General features: G+C 42.3%; 1 protein-coding gene across 1 annotated transcript in view; it reads left to right on the forward strand.

Annotated features, from left to right (window-relative positions):
* The window catches only part of LOC142219380 (uncharacterized), a 75115-nt gene that overhangs the window by 32839 nt on the left and 22463 nt on the right, over positions 1-19813 (forward strand). Inside the window, exons 9-13 of the mRNA XM_075257418.1 lie at positions 9443-9520; positions 12118-12314; positions 16321-16379; positions 17758-17864; positions 18308-18413. Coding sequence (XP_075113519.1) covers positions 9443-9520; positions 12118-12314; positions 16321-16379; positions 17758-17864; positions 18308-18413 — 547 coding nt within the window. The remainder of the gene's footprint in view (positions 1-9442; positions 9521-12117; positions 12315-16320; positions 16380-17757; positions 17865-18307; positions 18414-19813) is intronic.

The raw sequence follows: 19813 nt of genomic DNA on the forward strand, positions 1-19813 counted from the left end.
GGAGGGAGCCTCTAACCACCCCAGTTTGGACCAATTCATGGTGGAGGGAGCCTCTAACCAGCCCAGTTTGGACCAATTCATGGTGGAGGGAGCCTCTAACCAGCCCAGTTTGGACCAATTCATGGTGGAGGGAGCCTCTAAAAAACCCAGTTTGGACCAATTCATGGTGGAGGGAGCCTCTAAACAGCCCAGTTTGGGCAAATTCATGGTGGAAGGAGCCTCTAACCAGCAGAGTTGTGGGAAAGCAGGGTGGAGGGAGCCTCTAACCAGCAGAGTTGGTGGAAATCAGGGTGGAGGGAGCCTCTAACCACCAGAGTTGGGGGAAATCATGTTGGAGGGAGCCTAGTATTAGCAGAATTGTGCAACGCTTATGGTGGATGAGTATGAGGATGCGGAGGAATTGGAGAGGTTGAGTACAGACATGGAGTTTCATGTTGGGGTGCTTTACACAGGTGGGCACAAAAATGAAGGCTCTATCCAGTGGTGGTTCATTTTTATCAAAGTGAGCCGGTCGGCACTCTCAGCTGACAGACGGGTGCGCTTGTCAGTGATGATGCCACCGGCTGCACTGAACACCCTCTCAGATAGGACGCTGGCGGCAGGACAGGACAGCACCTCCAAGGCATATAGGGCAAGTTCAAGCCACAGGTCCAACTTCGACACCCAATACGTGTAGGGCGCAGAGGGGTCGGAGAGGACAGGGCTGTGGTCGGAAAGGTATTCCCGCAACATGCGCCTATACTTCTCACGCCTGGTGACACTAGGACCCTCCGTGGCGGCACTTTGGCGAGGGGGTGCCATCAAGGTGTCCCAGACCTTAGACAGTGTGCCCCTCGTTTGTGTGGACCGGTGAGAACTTGGTTGCCTACTGGAGGAACTGCCCTCCCTGCCGCCAACGTCACATGCTGGAAACATCTCCATCATATTCTGCACCAATTGCCTGTGGCAAGCATTGATGCGATTGGCCCTCCCCTCTACCGGAATAAAAGACGAGATGTTGTTTTTATACCGGGGGTCAAGGATAGCAAAGATCCAGTACTGGTTGTCCTCCATGATTTTGACAATACGCTTGTCGGTTGTAAAGCACCCCAACATGAACTCAGCCATGTCTGCCACAGTGTTAGTTGGCATGACTCCTCTGGCCCCACCGGAAAGTTCAATCTCCATTTCCTCCTCATCCTCCATGTCTACCCATCCGCGCTGCAACAATGGGACGATTCGAAGTTGCCCGGAAGCCTCCTGTATCACCATCACATCATCGGACAACTCTTCTTCCTCCTCCTCCTCCTCCTCCTCCTCCATTAAACGCAGTGAAGCGGACAGATGTGTGGACCTACTCTCCAGCTGTGACGGATCGGATGCTATCCCTAACTCCTCTGTGTGATCTGAGTTATCCCTGATGTCAATCAGGGATTCTCTCAGAACACACAAGAGCGGGATTGTAAGGCTCACCATCGCATCCTCAGAGCTCACCCTCCTTGTGGACTCCTCAAAGACCCGTAGGATGTCACAAAGGTCTCTCATCCATGGCCACTCATGGATGTGAAACTGAGGCAGCTGACTTTGTGGCACCCTAGGGTTTTGTAGCTGGTATTCCATCAAAGGTCTCTGCTGCTCAACCACTCTATTCAACATCTGAAACGTTGAGTTCCAGCGTGTGGGGACGTCGCACAAAAGCCGGTGTTGTGGCACATGCAGGCGTTGCTGGAGAGATTTTAAGCTAGCAGCGGCTACTGTCGACTTGCGAAAGTGGGCGCACATGCGCCGCACTTTCACCAGTAGCTCTGGAACATTGGGGTAGCTCTTTAGGAAACGTTGCACCACTAGGTTGAAGACGTGGGCCAGGCATGGAACATGTTGGAGTCCGGCAAGCTCCAGAGCTGCTACCAGGTTCCGGCCGTTATCACAAACGACCATGCCTGGGCCCAGGTGCAGCGGCTCAAACCATATTGCCTCTCATCGAGGAGGGCATCCCTCACCTCGGAGGCAGTGTGCTGTCTGTCCCCCAAGCTGATCAGCTTCAGCACAGCCTGCTGACGTCTACCAACGCCAGTGCTGCAACGTTTCCAACTCGTAGCTGGGGTCAATCTAACAGCGGAGGAGGAGGCGGTGGCGGAGGAGGAGGCGGTGGCGGAGGAGGAGGCGGTAGAGGAGGAGGAGGAGGGGGGTGTTCTTCTCGTGTCCCTGCCAGGAATGTTAGGCGGGGAGACGAGGTACACCGGGCCAGTTTGGGAAGCAGTCCCAGCCTCAACTACATTCACCCAGTGTGCCGTCAGTGAAATGTAGCGTCCCTGTCCGCATGCACTTGTCCACGCGTCGGTGGTCAAGTGGACCTTTGTGCAAAGCGCGGAACTAAGGGCCCGCCTGATGTTGAGTGACACGTGCTGGTGCAAGGCGGGGACGGCACACCGGGAGAAGTAGTGACGGCTAGGGACGGCATAGCGAGGTGCCGCAGTTGCCATCAGGTCCAGGAAGGCGGGAGTTTCAACAAGCCGGAACGCCAACATCTCCTGGGCCAGCAGTTTAGCGATGTTGGCGTTCAAGGCTTGCGCGTGTGGGTGGTTAGCAGTGTATTTCTGCCGCCGCTCCAATGTCTGAGAGATGGTGGGTTGTTGTAAAGAAACGCCTGATGGTGCCTTTGATGGTGCAGGAGAAGGAGATAAGACAGGACCAGGGGAGGATGAGGTAGAAGTCAACAAAGTGGCGGAGGCAGATGAAGTGGTGTCCTGGCTCGTCCTCTGGAGTGCATCGCCAGCACAGTCAGCAGTGGCAGTGGCAGAGGCAGAGGCAGTGGCAGTGGCGTGAACGGCAGGCGGCCTTTGTCCTGCCGTTGCTGCCTGCCACTGATTCCAGTGCTTGGATTCCAAATGACGGCGCATTGAAGTGGTGGACAGGTTGCTCTTCTCAGAGCCCCTAATCAATTTCGAGAGGCAAATTGTGCAGACAACACTATATCTGTCCTCGGCGCATTCCTTGAAAAAACTCCACACCTTCGAGAAACGTGCCCTCGAGGTGGGAGTTTTTCGGGGCTGGGTACGAACTGGAACATCTTGGGAGATTCCGGGTGTGGCCTGGCTTCGCCTAAGCTGCTGACCTCTGCCTCTGCCTCTAGCTACCCTTTTTGGTGCTGCACCTGCCTCAACATCCACACTACTTTCCCCGCTTGACATCCCCCCTGTCCAGGTCGGGTCAGTGTCCTCATCATCCACCACTTCCTCTTCCAACTCCTGTCTCATCTCCTCCTCCCGCACAATGCGCCGGTCAACTGGATGCCCTGACGGCAACTGCGTCACATCATCGTCGATGAGGGTGGGTTGCTGGTCATCCACCACCAAATCGAACGGAGATGGAGGAGACTCTAGTGTTTGAGCATCTGGACACAGATGCTCCTCTGTTAGGTTCGTGGAATCGTGACGTGGAGAGGCAGGTTGAGGGACAATGAAAGGAGCGGAGAACAGCTCTGGGGAGCAGGGACAGTTTGGGTTATTGTTCTGTAAAGCTTCGGAATTTTGGGAGGAAGGAAGACAAGACTGTTGGGTAATAGGAGGAGAGGAGGCAGAGTCTGACTGGCTGCTGGACAATGTGCTGTAAGCGTTCTCTGACAGCCATTGCAAGACCTGTTCCTGGTTCTCGGGCCTACTAAGGTTTGTACCCTGCAGTTTAGTTAATGTGGCAAGCAACCCTGGCACTGTGGAGTGGCGCAATGCTTGCTGCCCCACAGGAGTAGGCACGGGACGCCCTGTGGCTTCACTGCTACCTTGCTCCCCAGAACCATTCCCCCGACCTCGCCCACGGCCTCGTCCACGTCCCTTTCCGGGAGCCTTGCGCATTTTGAATTCCTAGTTAGAAATTGGCACTGTATACCAGTAGTAAAAATTGTGGGTGCACGTAACCCCAATATATTCTTTGAATTCCCAGTCAGACAATGGCACTGTATACCAGTAGTAAAAATTGTGGGTGCACGTAACCCCAATATATTCTTTGAATTCCCAGTCAGAAACTGGCACTATATGGCAGTAGCAAGAAATGAGGGTATTTGTATTCCCAATATACTCTTTGAATTCCCAGTCAGACAATGGCACTGTATACCAGTAGTAAAAATTGTGGGTGCACGTAACCCCAATATATTCTTTGAATTACCAGTCAGAAACTGGCACTATATGGCAGTAGCAAGAAATGAGGGTATTTGTATTCCCAATATACTCTTTGAATTCCCAGTCAGACAATGGCACTGTATACCAGTAGTAAAAATTGTGGGTGCACGTAACCCCAATATATTCTTTGAATTCCCAGTCAGAAACTGGCACTATATGGCAGTAGCAAGAAATGAGGGTATTTGTATTCCCAATATACTCTTTGAATTCCCAGTCAGACAATGGCACTGTATACCAGTAGTAAAAATTGTGGGTGCACGTAACCCCAATATATTCTTTGAATTACCAGTCAGAAACTGGCACTATATGGCAGTAGCAAGAAATGAGGGTATTTATAACCCCAATATATTCTTTGAATTCCCAGTCAGACAATGGCACTTTATACCAGTAGTAAAAATTGTGGGTGCACGTAACCCCAATATATTCTTTGAATTCCCAGTCAGAAACTGGCACTATATGGCAGTAGCAAGAAATGAGGGTATTTGTATTCCCAATATACTCTTTGAATTCCCAGTCAGACAATGGCACTGTATACCAGTAGTAAAAATTGTGGGTGCACGTAACCCCAATATATTCTTTGAATTACCAGTCAGAAACTGGCACTATATGGCAGTAGCAAGAAATGAGGGTATTTGTATTCCCAATATACTCTTTGAATTCCCAGTCAGACAATGGCACTGTATACCAGTAGTAAAAATTGTGGGTGCACGTAACCCCAATATATTCTTTGAATTCCCAGTCAGAAACTGGCACTATATGGCAGTAGCAAGAAATGAGGGTATTTGTATTCCCAATATACTCTTTGAATTCCCAGTCAGACAATGGCACTGTATACCAGTAGTAAAAATTGTGGGTGCACGTAACCCCAATATATTCTTTGAATTACCAGTCAGAAACTGGCACTATATGGCAGTAGCAAGAAATGAGGGTATTTGTATTCCCAATATACTCTTTGAATTCCCAGTCAGACAATGGCACTGTATACCAGTAGTAAAAATTGTGGGTGCACGTAACCCCAATATATTCTTTGAATTCCCAGTCAGAAACTGGCACTATATGGCAGTAGCAAGAAATGAGGGTATTTGTATTCCCAATATACTCTTTGAATTCCCAGTCAGACAATGGCACTGTATACCAGTAGTAAAAATTGTGGGTGCACGTAACCCCAATATATTCTTTGAATTACCAGTCAGAAACTGGCACTATATGGCAGTAGCAAGAAATGAGGGTATTTGTATTCCCAATATACTCTTTGAATTCCCAGTCAGACAATGGCACTGTATACCAGTAGTAAAAATTGTGGGTGCACGTAACCCCAATATATTCTTTGAATTACCAGTCAGAAACTGGCACTATATGGCAGTAGCAAGAAATGAGGGTATTTGTATTCCCAATATACTCTTTGAATTCCCAGTCAGACAATGGCACTGTATACCAGTAGTAAAAATTGTGGGTGCACGTAACCCCAATATATTCTTTGAATTACCAGTCAGACACTGGCACTATATGGCAGTAGCAAGAAATGAGGGTATTTGTATTCCCAATATATTCTTTGAATTCCCAGTCAGACAATGGCACTGTATACCAGTAGTAAAAATTGTGGGTGCACGTAACCCCAATATATTCTTTGAATTCCCAGTCAGAAACTGGCACTATATGGCAGTAGCAAGAAATGAGGGTATTTGTATTCCCAATATACTCTTTGAATTCCCAGTCAGACAATGGCACTGTATACCAGTAGTAAAAATTGTGGGTGCACGTAACCCCAATATATTCTTTGAATTACCAGTCAGAAACTGGCACTATATGGCAGTAGCAAGAAATGAGGGTATTTATAACCCCAATATATTCTTTGAATTCCCAGTCAGACAATGGCACTGTATACCAGTAGTAAAAATTGTGGGTGCACGTAACCCCAATATATTCTTTGAATTCCCAGTCAGAAACTGGCACTATATGGCAGTAGCAAGAAATGAGGGTATTTGTATTCCCAATATACTCTTTGAATTCCCAGTCAGACAATGGCACTGTATACCAGTAGTAAAAATTGTGGGTGCACGTAACCCCAATATATTCTTTGAATTACCAGTCAGAAACTGGCACTATATGGCAGTAGCAAGAAATGAGGGTATTTATAACCCCAATATATTCTTTGAATTCCCAGTCAGACAATGGCACTGTATACCAGTAGTAAAAATTGTGGGTGCACGTAACCCCAATATATTCTTTGAATTCCCAGTCAGAAACTGGCACTATATGGCAGTAGCAAGAAATGAGGGTATTTGTATTCCCAATATACTCTTTGAATTCCCAGTCAGACAATGGCACTGTATACCAGTAGTAAAAATTGTGGGTGCACGTAACCCCAATATATTCTTTGAATTACCAGTCAGAAACTGGCACTATATGGCAGTAGCAAGAAATGAGGGTATTTGTATTCCCAATATACTCTTTGAATTCCCAGTCAGACAATGGCACTGTATACCAGTAGTAAAAATTGTGGGTGCACGTAACCCCAATATATTCTTTGAATTCCCAGTCAGAAACTGGCACTATATGGCAGTAGCAAGAAATGAGGGTATTTGTATTCCCAATATACTCTTTGAATTCCCAGTCAGACAATGGCACTGTATACCAGTAGTAAAAATTGTGGGTGCACGTAACCCCAATATATTCTTTGAATTACCAGTCAGAAACTGGCACTATATGGCAGTAGCAAGAAATGAGGGTATTTGTATTCCCAATATACTCTTTGAATTCCCAGTCAGACAATGGCACTGTATACCAGTAGTAAAAATTGTGGGTGCACGTAACCCCAATATATTCTTTGAATTCCCAGTCAGAAACTGGCACTATATGGCAGTAGCAAGAAATGAGGGTATTTGTATTCCCAATATACTCTTTGAATTCCCAGTCAGACAATGGCACTGTATACCAGTAGTAAAAATTGTGGGTGCACGTAACCCCAATATATTCTTTGAATTACCAGTCAGAAACTGGCACTATATGGCAGTAGCAAGAAATGAGGGTATTTATAACCCCAATATATTCTTTGAATTCCCAGTCAGACAATGGCACTGTATACCAGTAGTAAAAATTGTGGGTGCACGTAACCCCAATATATTCTTTGAATTCCCAGTCAGAAACTGGCACTATATGGCAGTAGCAAGAAATGAGGGTATTTGTATTCCCAATATACTCTTTGAATTCCCAGTCAGACAATGGCACTGTATACCAGTAGTAAAAATTGTGGGTGCACGTAACCCCAATATATTCTTTGAATTCCCAGTCAGACACTGGCACTATATGGCAGTAGCAAGAAATGAGGGTATTTGTATTCCCAATATATTCTTTGAATTCCCAGTCAGACAATGGCACTGTATACCAGTAGTAAAAATTGTGGGTGCACGTAACCCCAATATATTCTTTGAATTACCAGTCAGAAACTGGCACTATATGGCAGTAGCAAGAAATGAGGGTATTTGTATTCCCAATATATTCTTTGAATTCCCAGTCAGACAATGGCACTGTATACCAGTAGTAAAAATTGTGGGTGTATATAGCCCCAATTCTATTGCTAGGGGACTTGCAGGGTATTTCTGGGGTGAAGGTGGGGGGGCACACCGTTGGAACGGGTATCGGGGTATATATCGGGTATACGGGAATACACTGACAGTGTATTCCATTCAGGATCCTGGGAAAGCTGGGTTGCGGCGATTGAGCCCGTCAGTGCCACGTTACACTGACAAGCTTCTCCCTGGAATTTAGCTCTTACAAGAGCTGTTGGTTGTCTTCTCCTTCCTATCCTAGCCTGTCCCTGCCTACCCAGAATCTAAGCCCTAGCTAGCTGGACGGAAACCTCCGTCCCCGGTGAATTGCAAGCTCAGAATGACGCGAAGCTGGGCGGCGCTGTTCTTTTAAATTAGAGGTCACATGTTTTCGGCAGCCAATGGGTTTTGCCTACTTTTTTCAACGTCACCGGTGTCGTAGTTCCTGTCCCACCTACCCTGCGCTGTTATTGGAGCAAAAAAGGCGCCAGGGAAGGTGGGAGGGGAATCGAGTAATGGCGCACTTTACCACGCGGTGTTCGATTCGATTCGAACATGCCGAACAGCCTAATATCCGATCGAACATGAGTTCGATAGAACACTGTTCGCTCATCTCTACTAGTGATCTATGATCCTTTCATATACCTATTTGAACACAGTGAATGATACCCACTCTATGGAGTACTCTTGTTTTTGTCATTCAGTATTGCATTGACTAATTATAAAGTGCATTCTTTATGGAAACCTGCTAGTATGTATTTCATTGCATCCATTGTTGGTTGCACAAATTGCCTCTGAATCCATATTTATTGTTATTTATGTTTTTCAATAAATTTATATTTTTTATACCGATTTTTTGTTCTTATATGGTAGTTGGCCTATGGGTCAATATGGTTGGTTTCTGTTAAACACTACCTAGATTTGCCCTATATATTTTTTGTTTGATACAAATTGTAGCCTCAGTTTCCTGTTCTTAGCTGAAAGGAGTGGCACCCGGTGTGGTCTTCTGCTGCTGTAGCCCATCTGCCTCAAAGTTCGACGTACTGTGCGGCGTTCAGAGATGCTCTTCTGGCTACCTTGGTTGTAACGGGTGGCTATTTGAGTCACTGTTGCCTTTCTATCAGCTCGAACCAGTCTGGCCATTCTCCTCTGACCTCTGGCATCAACAACGCATTTCCGCCCACAGAACTGCCGCTCACTGGATGTTTTTTCTTTTTCGGACCATTCTCTGTAAACCCCAGAGATGGTTGTGCGTGAGTTGCCGCCATGTGATTGACTGATTAGAAATTAAGTGTTAACGAGCAGTTGGACAGGTGTACCTAATAAAGTGGCCGGTGAGTGTAGATAACTGAAGAACACTAAGAAATGTATTTTATTTCATTTGTAATGGACTATCTACCTAACAGCCTCCATTAAAAACACCTTGGCAGTTCATCTCTTACCACTGCACCATCAACAATGACACACCATAATAACACCCTGTCTGAAATAAGTGGAGGAGAAGACAATTTGTCAGTAATAAGATTGCCTCTTCCCATTTCTGCTGGCTAGAATAGGAGAAGAATATTGCTTAACAACTACTTAAAGCATTCATTTTGTATATTAGAATTGCGCTGACATGGTACAAATAGAATAGGTGCCAAATTGTCTATAGCTTTCGTGTGTATTAGTGCTTACCTTGTACAGAATAGCCTGAACTTGTTTATAGCACATGTAACGTATGTCCCGTGTTCTTGACAGTCTTGCTGGCCATCTTATTGAATGCGGTGCACAGTGCACAGGTGGGATATACACTGACTGGCATCTTGTACCTGACTGGTAAGCTGGATATATTCTCATTTTCTTACAGTATAATATATCTTTTGCATTATTTACACAGGTATGCTAGCCATCCAGGCTTCTCGCATTTACTTCAGTTACCTGATGATCCTTTTTTTTTTTATCATTGGTGATATTGTAGTCTCTACTTTAGTATCATTCCTCCCTTACTGTAGCAGAAACTATGGCTAGACTATTAATCGCATAATAACCAAAATTTGAGCTCGTTGGTTATTTGGGTTTGGTTATTACAGTATTCACAAGGTTCACCCTGCAGTTTTGTTTGGACTAACCAAGTCTGAACCAGAACTTCTATTATGTGGACTGCTGATTGGGCCACAGCAGTCACATGGGTCACGTGGCGTTATGACACATGGATGCAAGGGTTATGATGCCACATGTCTTGCATAACTGCTGATATCCAATCATAGATCGAAGAGGATGGGGGCTCATGCCAGAGCCCAAGGGAGGTGAGTTACACAGTTTGTGTACTCACCTCCCCTCGGCCACTGCTAATTATACTATAGGGTCCAAGTTTGAGACCCTTGTTATAACTTAAAGGCCTAGGCTCTAATACTTTCTACTGATCTGTTTCTGTTATCTCCAGTGTTACTATGTATTCCAGTGATGTAACAATACTAAAAACTGCCGCAGCCAGTCACTGCCACAGCGTCCGTGACCAGTGTCAGTCTCTCTGCAGCAGTAGCAGAACCTTTTTGTGTGGCTAGCTGCAACTGGATGCCGATGCAGTGCATCCCGCTCCTGATTAGGCCCAGATGATGGGAAACTTATCAAAAATGTGATCAAAATGGGTCTTCAGTCAAAATGTCTAAAATTGATTCCTGTGGATTTCGCTGCTTGCCTTTTTACGGAAGTATTAAAGCGGTGGGAGACCCTACTGATCCCAAGAACTGTGGTGTCTACCTCCACTTCATTCATTTCAATAGCGGTGTTGGAGATGGCTTAGTGCTGTATTTTTGACTATTTTCAGCACTAAAGTGATGTGAGTGGAGTTCACATTCTGCATCCACTATTCCATTCACAATGAGAGTAAATCGCCCTAGTTCTCAGGATCGTTCGGAGTCTTAGTGGATGGATGCCCACCAATTATGTTCTATGAATAGGGGATAAATAACTTTTCTGGCATAACCCCCTTAAATTATGTGTGAGTAGGGGTGAAAAAGCAAAAGCAAAGATTTCAGGTAGAAAGTGGAAAAACTGTTTTACTTTTCCAAGTGACTTTGGAATATTTATGTATTATATATTAATCCAAAAATCTTATCATATGAAATGCATGGTACTGTATACTGGTTTTCTTGTGCTGGCTTTGTAGTTTAGTTTAAGCCGCGGTTGTAATGGCCTTTGAATGAATTTTATTGCTCACATTTGGATAGCTGGTAATGCCATAATCCACAGTAGCTACAGTGCAGACCACGGCTGCTTTAGACAGTTTATTTTACTTGTGTGTACATAAGCCCTTGTTGGTTTATCAGTATCAGCACTATCCATCCGGAGTTTGGAGATGTATAGTCTTTTACCAACAAATTATCCCACAGTTTTTAACCCCTTAATGACTGGATATGTTTGACCAGGTGCATTTTACTGACCTTTTGCACATTAGGTTAACATAGTGATTTGTTCATATTTATATCTGGATAATAATGTCAACTTTTTTGTTTTTAAGCTTTCACATGACTGGGGTTGCACTAGCTGGCACAAAATGGGCCCCTGTTGTGACCTCTCTCGTCAAAAGCAGAATAACATGGGCAAACTTCTTTCCTGTGGCATCTGCTGTTGGGGAAGGGGTGGGGGATATAGACCTCCTGAATCTTTTTTATATTTCCTGTTACTTGGTTATCTCATAGTAAGATACATAAACATAGGGACTAAGACAGGGGACACACTGTTACAGCTGATTCTGGCAATCTTAATAGATTTTTTTTTATTTTTTTTTGAGATGTTGGAACAGTGCTGGTGCTCTACTTTTCTGAACAACATTAGGGAATAATGTGTTTAATATATTTAGCTGCAAGAATATTTAGGTGTTATTTAGAAAAACTTGAATCCTATCCTTTCCTAGCAGGGCAGTGTACACACAAGGTAATAAACAATGAATTCTAGATCTGTCAACAGCCTCTGGTTAGCAGTCTGTCTATGAATTTAAAAAAAAAATAGTTCATGCATGCGGTATGTATTAAAACTGCACAACTGTCTCAATTTTGGTGCATGTTGGATTTTTGTGGTTGTGACTTTCAAAAAAGAAAAAGCAGTCTCTTGAAATAGTGATCATTTTTTGCTATCCCTTCATTTTCTGTACATTACATATTTTCTTATTCACACATACAATGTTCCTGGTTCTCATTACTGATCATGACAGTCATTTAAAAAAAGTGAATGGGGCTACTCAAGTGTGTTTTAACGGACTGGGCAAATCCCTCAACCTGAAATCTATAAGGATCTGTGAAAATGGGCCTTGAAAAACATCCCTTTTTCATAGCTGTTTTTCACCCTGGTCATCTGAATAGAGCCTTTAGCTATTGCATGTATGTTTCTTTTTCTCTCTAAACCCATTTGAGATTTTATGCTTCTCTTACCAGGGATAATATTGGCTTTCCAATAGCAGAATGTACCTCAGATGGGAAATTCATCATATCAAAGCCTCGGGAAACTGGAGGACTTATCTCTTTTGGCACTGTTGCTGAGCAATTAGTTTATGAAATTGGTGATCCCGAGCACTATATTCTTCCAGATGTATCCTGTGATTTTTCCAATGTTTCTATAAGTGAACTTCAAGGTACGTATAGTATTTATAGATATTATTTGAGTTAGTGTATAAATCCTAACATAGATTATTAGCAGTTTTTTATGATTTGGGGACATTACATGCTTATATTAAACATAAAAACCCTCTTGCTCCCATGTGCTTTATGAATTTTGAAGGCTTTAACAGAAGCTTGGGGTCACCAAAATGACCTTCATTGCATTTTCCATGTAAGCCATCATTAGCACAAAGTACATAAACCACACAGAATAATAGTAATTTCCCTATGATAAAAACAGCAACTAGCTGCACTTAAAGAGGTTATCCCGAGAGCAAAGGTTATTATACATCCATTTCAGAATGCAAAATGTCATCATTTACTAATGTTTTCTTGAAAAATGAGGGCACCTCCATGCAGATTTTAACAATAGTTTTTATTGACGTTAAAAAAAACAGTAACCAACTTTCTTATTTAATATAATAATAGAAATGACTACCCCTCCCCATATACCCCAATTGCTCCCTTCCCCATGGCACACTCACTGAGTGCTGAGGGGTTGTGGGGCCTTGTTAAGGGCCATAGACCTGGAATTATAGTATGCTCATGACACTCTGTGGAAAAGGTGTAATATGTCAGAAAATGAACAGAAGTATTGCAGTTTATTGAATAAGAAAACAAGTGATTGCATGCTGAAGTGCAGAGAGAATGGATAAGAACCCTCCCCCCAGAGGTAAGTGCATAGCAGAATGCACTTAAATGACACTCAGATGTCTCTCCCAGTGTCATCTGATTGCTTTCAATATGTAGCTGAGTCTATAGCAGAATGCAGAGTCCTAACTACCGTGGTAGCAGCTGCCACAAGGCCTGGCGGGCCCCTGATGTGTGTTTTTGTTTTTGTTTTTTTGACTGCTGTGGAAACTATTCTGGAAATATGGCATCTCATCCACTATACTGTACTGTACATTGCAGCAAGTTAATCATATGTGAGTTCACAGTACCAAGTAAAAGCACATTTACCACCATTTACCACCACTCCCAAAACTGTGTTCCACAACATTTTCCATCTCAATGTCTGTCTCCTAGTCTACTCTTCAGAAGCTATCTAGTGGCTAGCCCAGGATATTCTATCCATTTCACCCATTGTTTCTTGAATGTCTGCACCACTCCTCTCTTTATGTACACCTTCAGTTTCATCCTTATTGTCCCATAATTTCCCTTATTATAGGTGGAATGGGATCTAGCCAATGTCTTGCTATCCCTTTTCTCACAAGTCCAAAATAATCCTTATTTTTGTAAAGACCAAAGTGTTTCTATACGCTTGATAGGCCAAAGACAAATTGTGATCTTCTTTGTGTTACATTGATAGACCACTTTCTCGGCCTGGTTTCTGTATCTTTAGTAGCTTAGTACATTGAAACACTGATAATAAGAATGAATAATCAACCTTGTTGTGCTTATTTCTGCAAAGTGGGCTTTAGGCAGCAATTGAAGGGGGAATTTATAAGCGAAGATGGCAAAAGACTTCTACCAGGTTTTATTTCAGACTGGACTGCTTTATAATAGAATGGATTAAAGGGCCGTCCATGAAGTCTTGTTTTTCTACTTCTTCTTCACCTCCTGTGGCATTCAGGCAGTTCGCAAACAGGATAAGGAACAGCTGAGGTTGAGATGAGAGCTAATGTGAACATGCTAGCCTGTGCGTGACCTCAATATATTTGGGTTTTATTTCATTCCCGTTCTTTATTTATGACACTCAGATTTCTCTAAAAAATACCTTTACATTTCCGGACGTATGTAGTGATTTATGCATTACCAGCTGATGGGCTCTGTACTAGTTTATGACAGATTGGGAATGTAAATGTTTACCTAATGATGTATGTCCTATTGACAAATAGCCAAAAACGTATGTTTCAGGGTTATTTGCAGAAATGTATTTTAACCTCCCAATGAACTTTTACCTTGAGAAAAACTTAAAATAACATGGTTGAACTTTAAGTGAACTTCTCTGTGAACTTTTTAAAAGTTCTCTGGAGCGGATGGAGAAAATGTCGATCTCTACACATTTTAGACTCAAGTGCTTTGACACGTACAGCAGAAGCAGATTGGAAGTTAATATCTTTACATGGGCCATTCATTATTTTCCTTGATTAAAATTATCTTTACTGTATATACTGTACATCCTGTGCGCGCTGTATGAACTGCATCTGAACTTTTTAAGCCCTGTTTTCCATCTGTTTTATTCACCCAAATTTACCCCAAAGTCTAACATTTTACTTTGGATAATATGATACTGTATAGTTCATTGTTCCAGCTTGACAAAGTAAAACCAGTTGCACATGATTGTGTACTAACTGGCTATCGTGAATTAACCGCACGGGCAGCGCATGGGTGACACAGGTATGTCATCCGTATTCCGGCTGTGCACCAGCCATACTTCTGCAGCCCCTTTCATTCATTGAATTGGAGCCGCAGAAGCAGGGCCGCAAAACTGGACAGGAACAGGACCTGTACCGTATTTTGCGGCCTGGGCTTTCGGCCCACACACTAGACCATGTAATTCATGGTCATGTGTGCTGGCCCACAGAAATGAATGGGTGTGTGCTATTCAGGTAAATCCCGGATAGCACACTGACCATTCATACGGTCGTCTGCAAGGGAACTTATACTTTGTCATCCCTCCTGCATCAAATGCACCGTAGCACCCTGTGTGCAGATCACCATTCACCGCTCTCATGTTCTTATGTAATATGTACATTTCCTAACGCCAGAGGTACAGGACAGCAGATGCCTGAATTAAAGGGGGATTCCCATATCAAGGGTACTATCTATACTGGTCGCTTATGTAAATTGAAGACTTTTCCTAAATATATTACTTTTGCAATTCTGCTTTGTTTGTCTACAGCTTAGTCACAGAATGACAAGGCTGTAGGCAACACCTGGCTTTCTACGGAGTACAAGGATTCACTAATAGGAACCTGCACTGCAGATTTTTATTACTATAGAGATCTTAAGTAGGCACTTTTTTTTTTTTTTTTGCTTTTTTTTGGGTCCTAGTGGTTAATTAATATTGGCCTCTAGATGTTGGGTAATGGCGGCACTTCACCTATATATTGTGTAATTGATGTGAATACTCTATGGTATCTGCTCCATATGGTTGCTCTATACTATAGTCTATAGTGTGCCTACAGCCATTCCATTCTGTGCTGATCAAGCTGCTGTGATTCAAGATGGTTCAAGCCTGGATGGTTTGTAGGCTTCACCTGTATATTATGTAATTCAGTCTATAGTGTTATGAACTTCTACCACAAATAGTGGTGACTAGCTTCCACTTTGCTGATGAGCCCAATATATTTGGGGTTAATTTTGATGAAAAACAGCTATGCTGTTATAACGTGTAGCACAGACACTGATCCCTGTGTAAATTTAACAAGACATTGGTTTTTGAGTGGTCCGGATTTGTTTTGTCCTTTAATGTCTTTTATGTGAACCATTATTTATAAATTTAATAAACATTACATTTTATGTATTTTTTTTCCACCTTAGTAAAGTCTTTATTCCGCTTACACCATCTATGTGACCATCTCCAATCACGGATGTGCATAGTAAACCTTATGACACAACAACATGCAGAAGATGGGTAGTGCAATGAAACTTCTAGGCTATTGTTTGCTTGCTTTAACGCCGGGATAAGTCTGGATTGAGGTTTCATAATATGTAGATACAAGGAGTTCTAGAGGTCATAAAACTTGTTGATCAAACTTTCTATTTTTATTTTTTTATTTTTTTTTCAGGCTTAGTACTTTATTGCATCATGATGTGTATAGGAAACTGTACCAAATAATTTATCATTTCATAGACTAGTCCACTTTTGCCATTAGCTGTGTGATAATAGGTACACATATCTATCCTAGTCAGAAAAGCTGCAGATAAGTGGATAAAACAGAATAACAGAATTCTTGACCTTTAAATTGAATAACCCTAAAAACCGTGTACACATGTAATTTCATCCATCTCACTTGTGGCCTTTTGCTTTCTCAGATGCTGAAGCGGTTACTGTCCAAGGTGCCCGAGGAGTGAAACCTTCGTCATTTTATAAGGTTTTCTGTTTTTGATAACTTGGCTTTTAATGTGACATATTTTTCTATTATATGATTTTCAGTGCAGTGAGGTCCGTTTATAAAGGCTTATATAGCAAAAGTATGAGTTCTTTCCATATTATATTGAGTTCAGGTATTTTAGTCCCGACCGTTGCAAACAGGTGCCTAAGCCAACCAGCCATGCACTACGAACAGTAGTAGAATAAAGCTGGCCATACACATTAGATTGTCAACCTAACTCACCAAGTTTATGAGACTGACTGAGAATTGTCTTTGCAGCTTTTATTCTTTTCTAAAGTAACAGAGTTATTGGTTCTGGTATAGGTAACATTTTTGACAGTTTTCATAAATATTCCTCAGTCATCACATGCAAGTCATTCAAGTGCGGCTTTACTTAAAATGTTGCCAGAAAATTGCAGTTACTTCAGAGTAGATTATAACATGTCAGCAGATGATTCTTGGCTGAATTTCCCATGTAAATGCTGATTCGTTCCCCAAGGCTCCTTTGCACGGAAACAGTTTTATGGCAACAATCAGGAAGGTTTTTGCCCAATGGTTTTCTGCCATTAAAGGGAATGTATATTTTTAAATCAAGTTTTTATGTTAAACATATTTTTAAGATTCCTTTATATCATAGACAGGATCACAATGTAAGATGACGCCACTTGCTTATCATTGCATCCACTACTGACAGTAGCTAATGCTACATCATATCTACTCAGCTCCCCATAGACCTCATTGAGTTGCTTCTGCTGTATAGCCGATCACCAAATACTGTTAACAGAGCAGAGAAGAAGCTAAGGCAAGATGATGGCTCCTATAATCATATACAGAAAATAGAATTAAAAGCCTACAATGAGAAAATAAAAATGTTAGAAAAATGATTTTATTTTTTTTTTTACGGTTATTTATTTATTTATTTATTTTAACGTAGCATATCATTGGTGCGATATGAGATTGCATATGCTGGCAGTCTACACGGAATGATGTTTAACAATCTACTTTTGCTTACGTTACATAAACAATTCAATAACCCAGTAAGCAAGTGTTTACGTATTTGTCCAGTGACCATTTTTACTATTTACAATTTATAAGAAATTACTATTCTTAGGAATGTTAGTTCCCATAACTGGCCCGATAATTGCTTTGTGTAAAGGGGCCATTGGAAAGTGTATCAGAAGTGGTGACCCTAGCGTAAACCTGTTTCTCTAAATGACAAGTATTCCTCCAAGAAAAATAAAGAACAAATAAAACTTTTTAACCAGCAATTTGCAAAGTGAATGCAGTTTTCTTGCCAATAGAAGTATTTTAGTATTGTAACATATCACTACAAATCCTAACAATGGATTCTGATAGTAACATTAATAACTGTAACCAGGTGTGTGCCACATATCTGGATGGATACAGAGCCACTGCTGTATGTGCAGTCGGAGGGCCAAGGTCAGCAGATAAAGGAAGGCGCACAGCCGAGAGCATTCTGAAAAGGTAATAGAACTTCACACAATTGTTCCTTTCCCAAAGAGCAGATCAACAGAATATGAATGATTGCTATGGACTGTCCTTGCTCTTTTTTTTTTTTTTGCTCTAGCTTTATTATACTGCTTTCCTCATAGCACAATTTCACTTTACTCCTTTTCAAGTAAATTAAATGCCTGACTGATGGTTCTTCAGCATTAGATTTTTTTTGTATACCTTTCTATCTTTGCTTACTCCAACAATTTCCATTGTCCTACTGTGAACAACTTTTGTACTTGTATTCTTGTTGTGCCCCGGGTATTATAGACTTCTCATGTGAATGTGTCTTGTTTTGATCCCACACCATTTGGGGACTATGTTTCTGTGTTGCCTACATAGGAGCAGACACCGTGACCTTCCTAAGAGACTAACCTATGATTAATATTGTTGCTTTTTGTTTTATACTACTTTAGAACCCGAGAAATGTTTAAACGGCATGGTTTGGAGGACTATAGTGCAGTGCATATACAGATTATTGGTGCGGAAGATATATATGGACCACATGCCAGAGGCAAAGATGTAAGAATTTACCGGGGTGTTTTTTTTTTTTTTTTTTTCTTTTGTGTGTCTAAATGAGTATGTTAGCAACAGGATTTCATGGGTTTATCAAATGTTAGAATACTGGGTGGTTACTGAAGGGTATGTAAAGACAGAGCACCCTCATAAAGACCTCCAAAAAGAAATTACCCAGTAGAGGAGTAACAGAGACAGACCAATGTAATACAAAAAAAACAAAACATAAGACTTTCTTCCGTCATGTTTGTTTACTTTTGTAACAGAAACATGCAGAATTTTTCTTTCATCAGAAAAGTAAAAACATTATGGTAGAAGGCTTTTGTCGCCTCCCCCCCTCCTCCCCTGCCAGTACTTGTCTATGGAGAAGTACTAACAAGAGAGGGATGGGGCGTTCCTCACTGCTCTCACAGTACAGCACTATAGGCGCTACTGTGAGGAAGGGCGTTCCTGACTGTCAGAAACGCCCTTCTGACAGTGAAGAGCCACAGTACCGGCACCAATAGCTCTTCCCCCAGGGCACAGAAAGGGAAAGCCGACAGTGCACTGAATTCAGCGCACTGTCTGCTTTGTAGCGGTGTATTAAACTGCATGTCCCCAAAATGGCGAAAGGTCCTCTTTAAAGTAAATTTTAGAGGATAGTGCAGTTATTGGCAGCCATGTGCCTAGGTCATGTCATTTCAGAAGGGGATCTCACTGTTTACAAGATATCATCCGCAGCCTTTGTGTGCGTTCACATTCAAAGCCTCAATTCAATTGTACAGTTCTACAGAATAAACTGATCCTTTTGTGCTAATATTGTAAGCGCATATATAAAATATTATTATAGTCACAAACAGAACGTTTTATTCCATTAACTCCTTGGTGCATTTATTTTCATTTCACAGACACATGTATTTTATTTTGCTTACTTATATAGCACCATCATTTTCCACAGCTCTTTACAGACATTATCAACACTGTCACCTATAGGGCTCACAATCTAAATTCCAATGCAAACGAGGAGACTTGCTTTTCTTTTTTATTTTTTAATACTGTATGCTGAACTGAAAGGGGTTGTCCAGGATAAAGTAAGAATTAACCCCTTAAGTAAACCCTCTAACCCCCTCCCCCGCCTAACTTCTAATTTAATTAGATTTAAAAAAAAATAAAAAAATCTATAATTGCCCATATCCCTGGATCAGTCATGTGACCGCCCCCAGGGTCATTTTCTAATAATCCAGTGACGTTCCATTTCACTGCTTCTGAAACTGAATGTCACTATTACTCTTCCCTCCCGATCAACCCACTCGCAGTCCCCATAAGTACCTACCAAGCATTTCTTTGTCCAGGAACGGCTCCTCCCCTCTTCCTCACTGCTAGTAGTGGGCGGAATAGTTTACCTAGGAAGACTTGGAAGGGGCTAG

Source organism: Leptodactylus fuscus, chromosome 1 (genome assembly GCF_031893055.1).
Source record: "Leptodactylus fuscus isolate aLepFus1 chromosome 1, aLepFus1.hap2, whole genome shotgun sequence".
NCBI lineage: Eukaryota > Metazoa > Chordata > Amphibia > Anura > Leptodactylidae > Leptodactylus > Leptodactylus fuscus.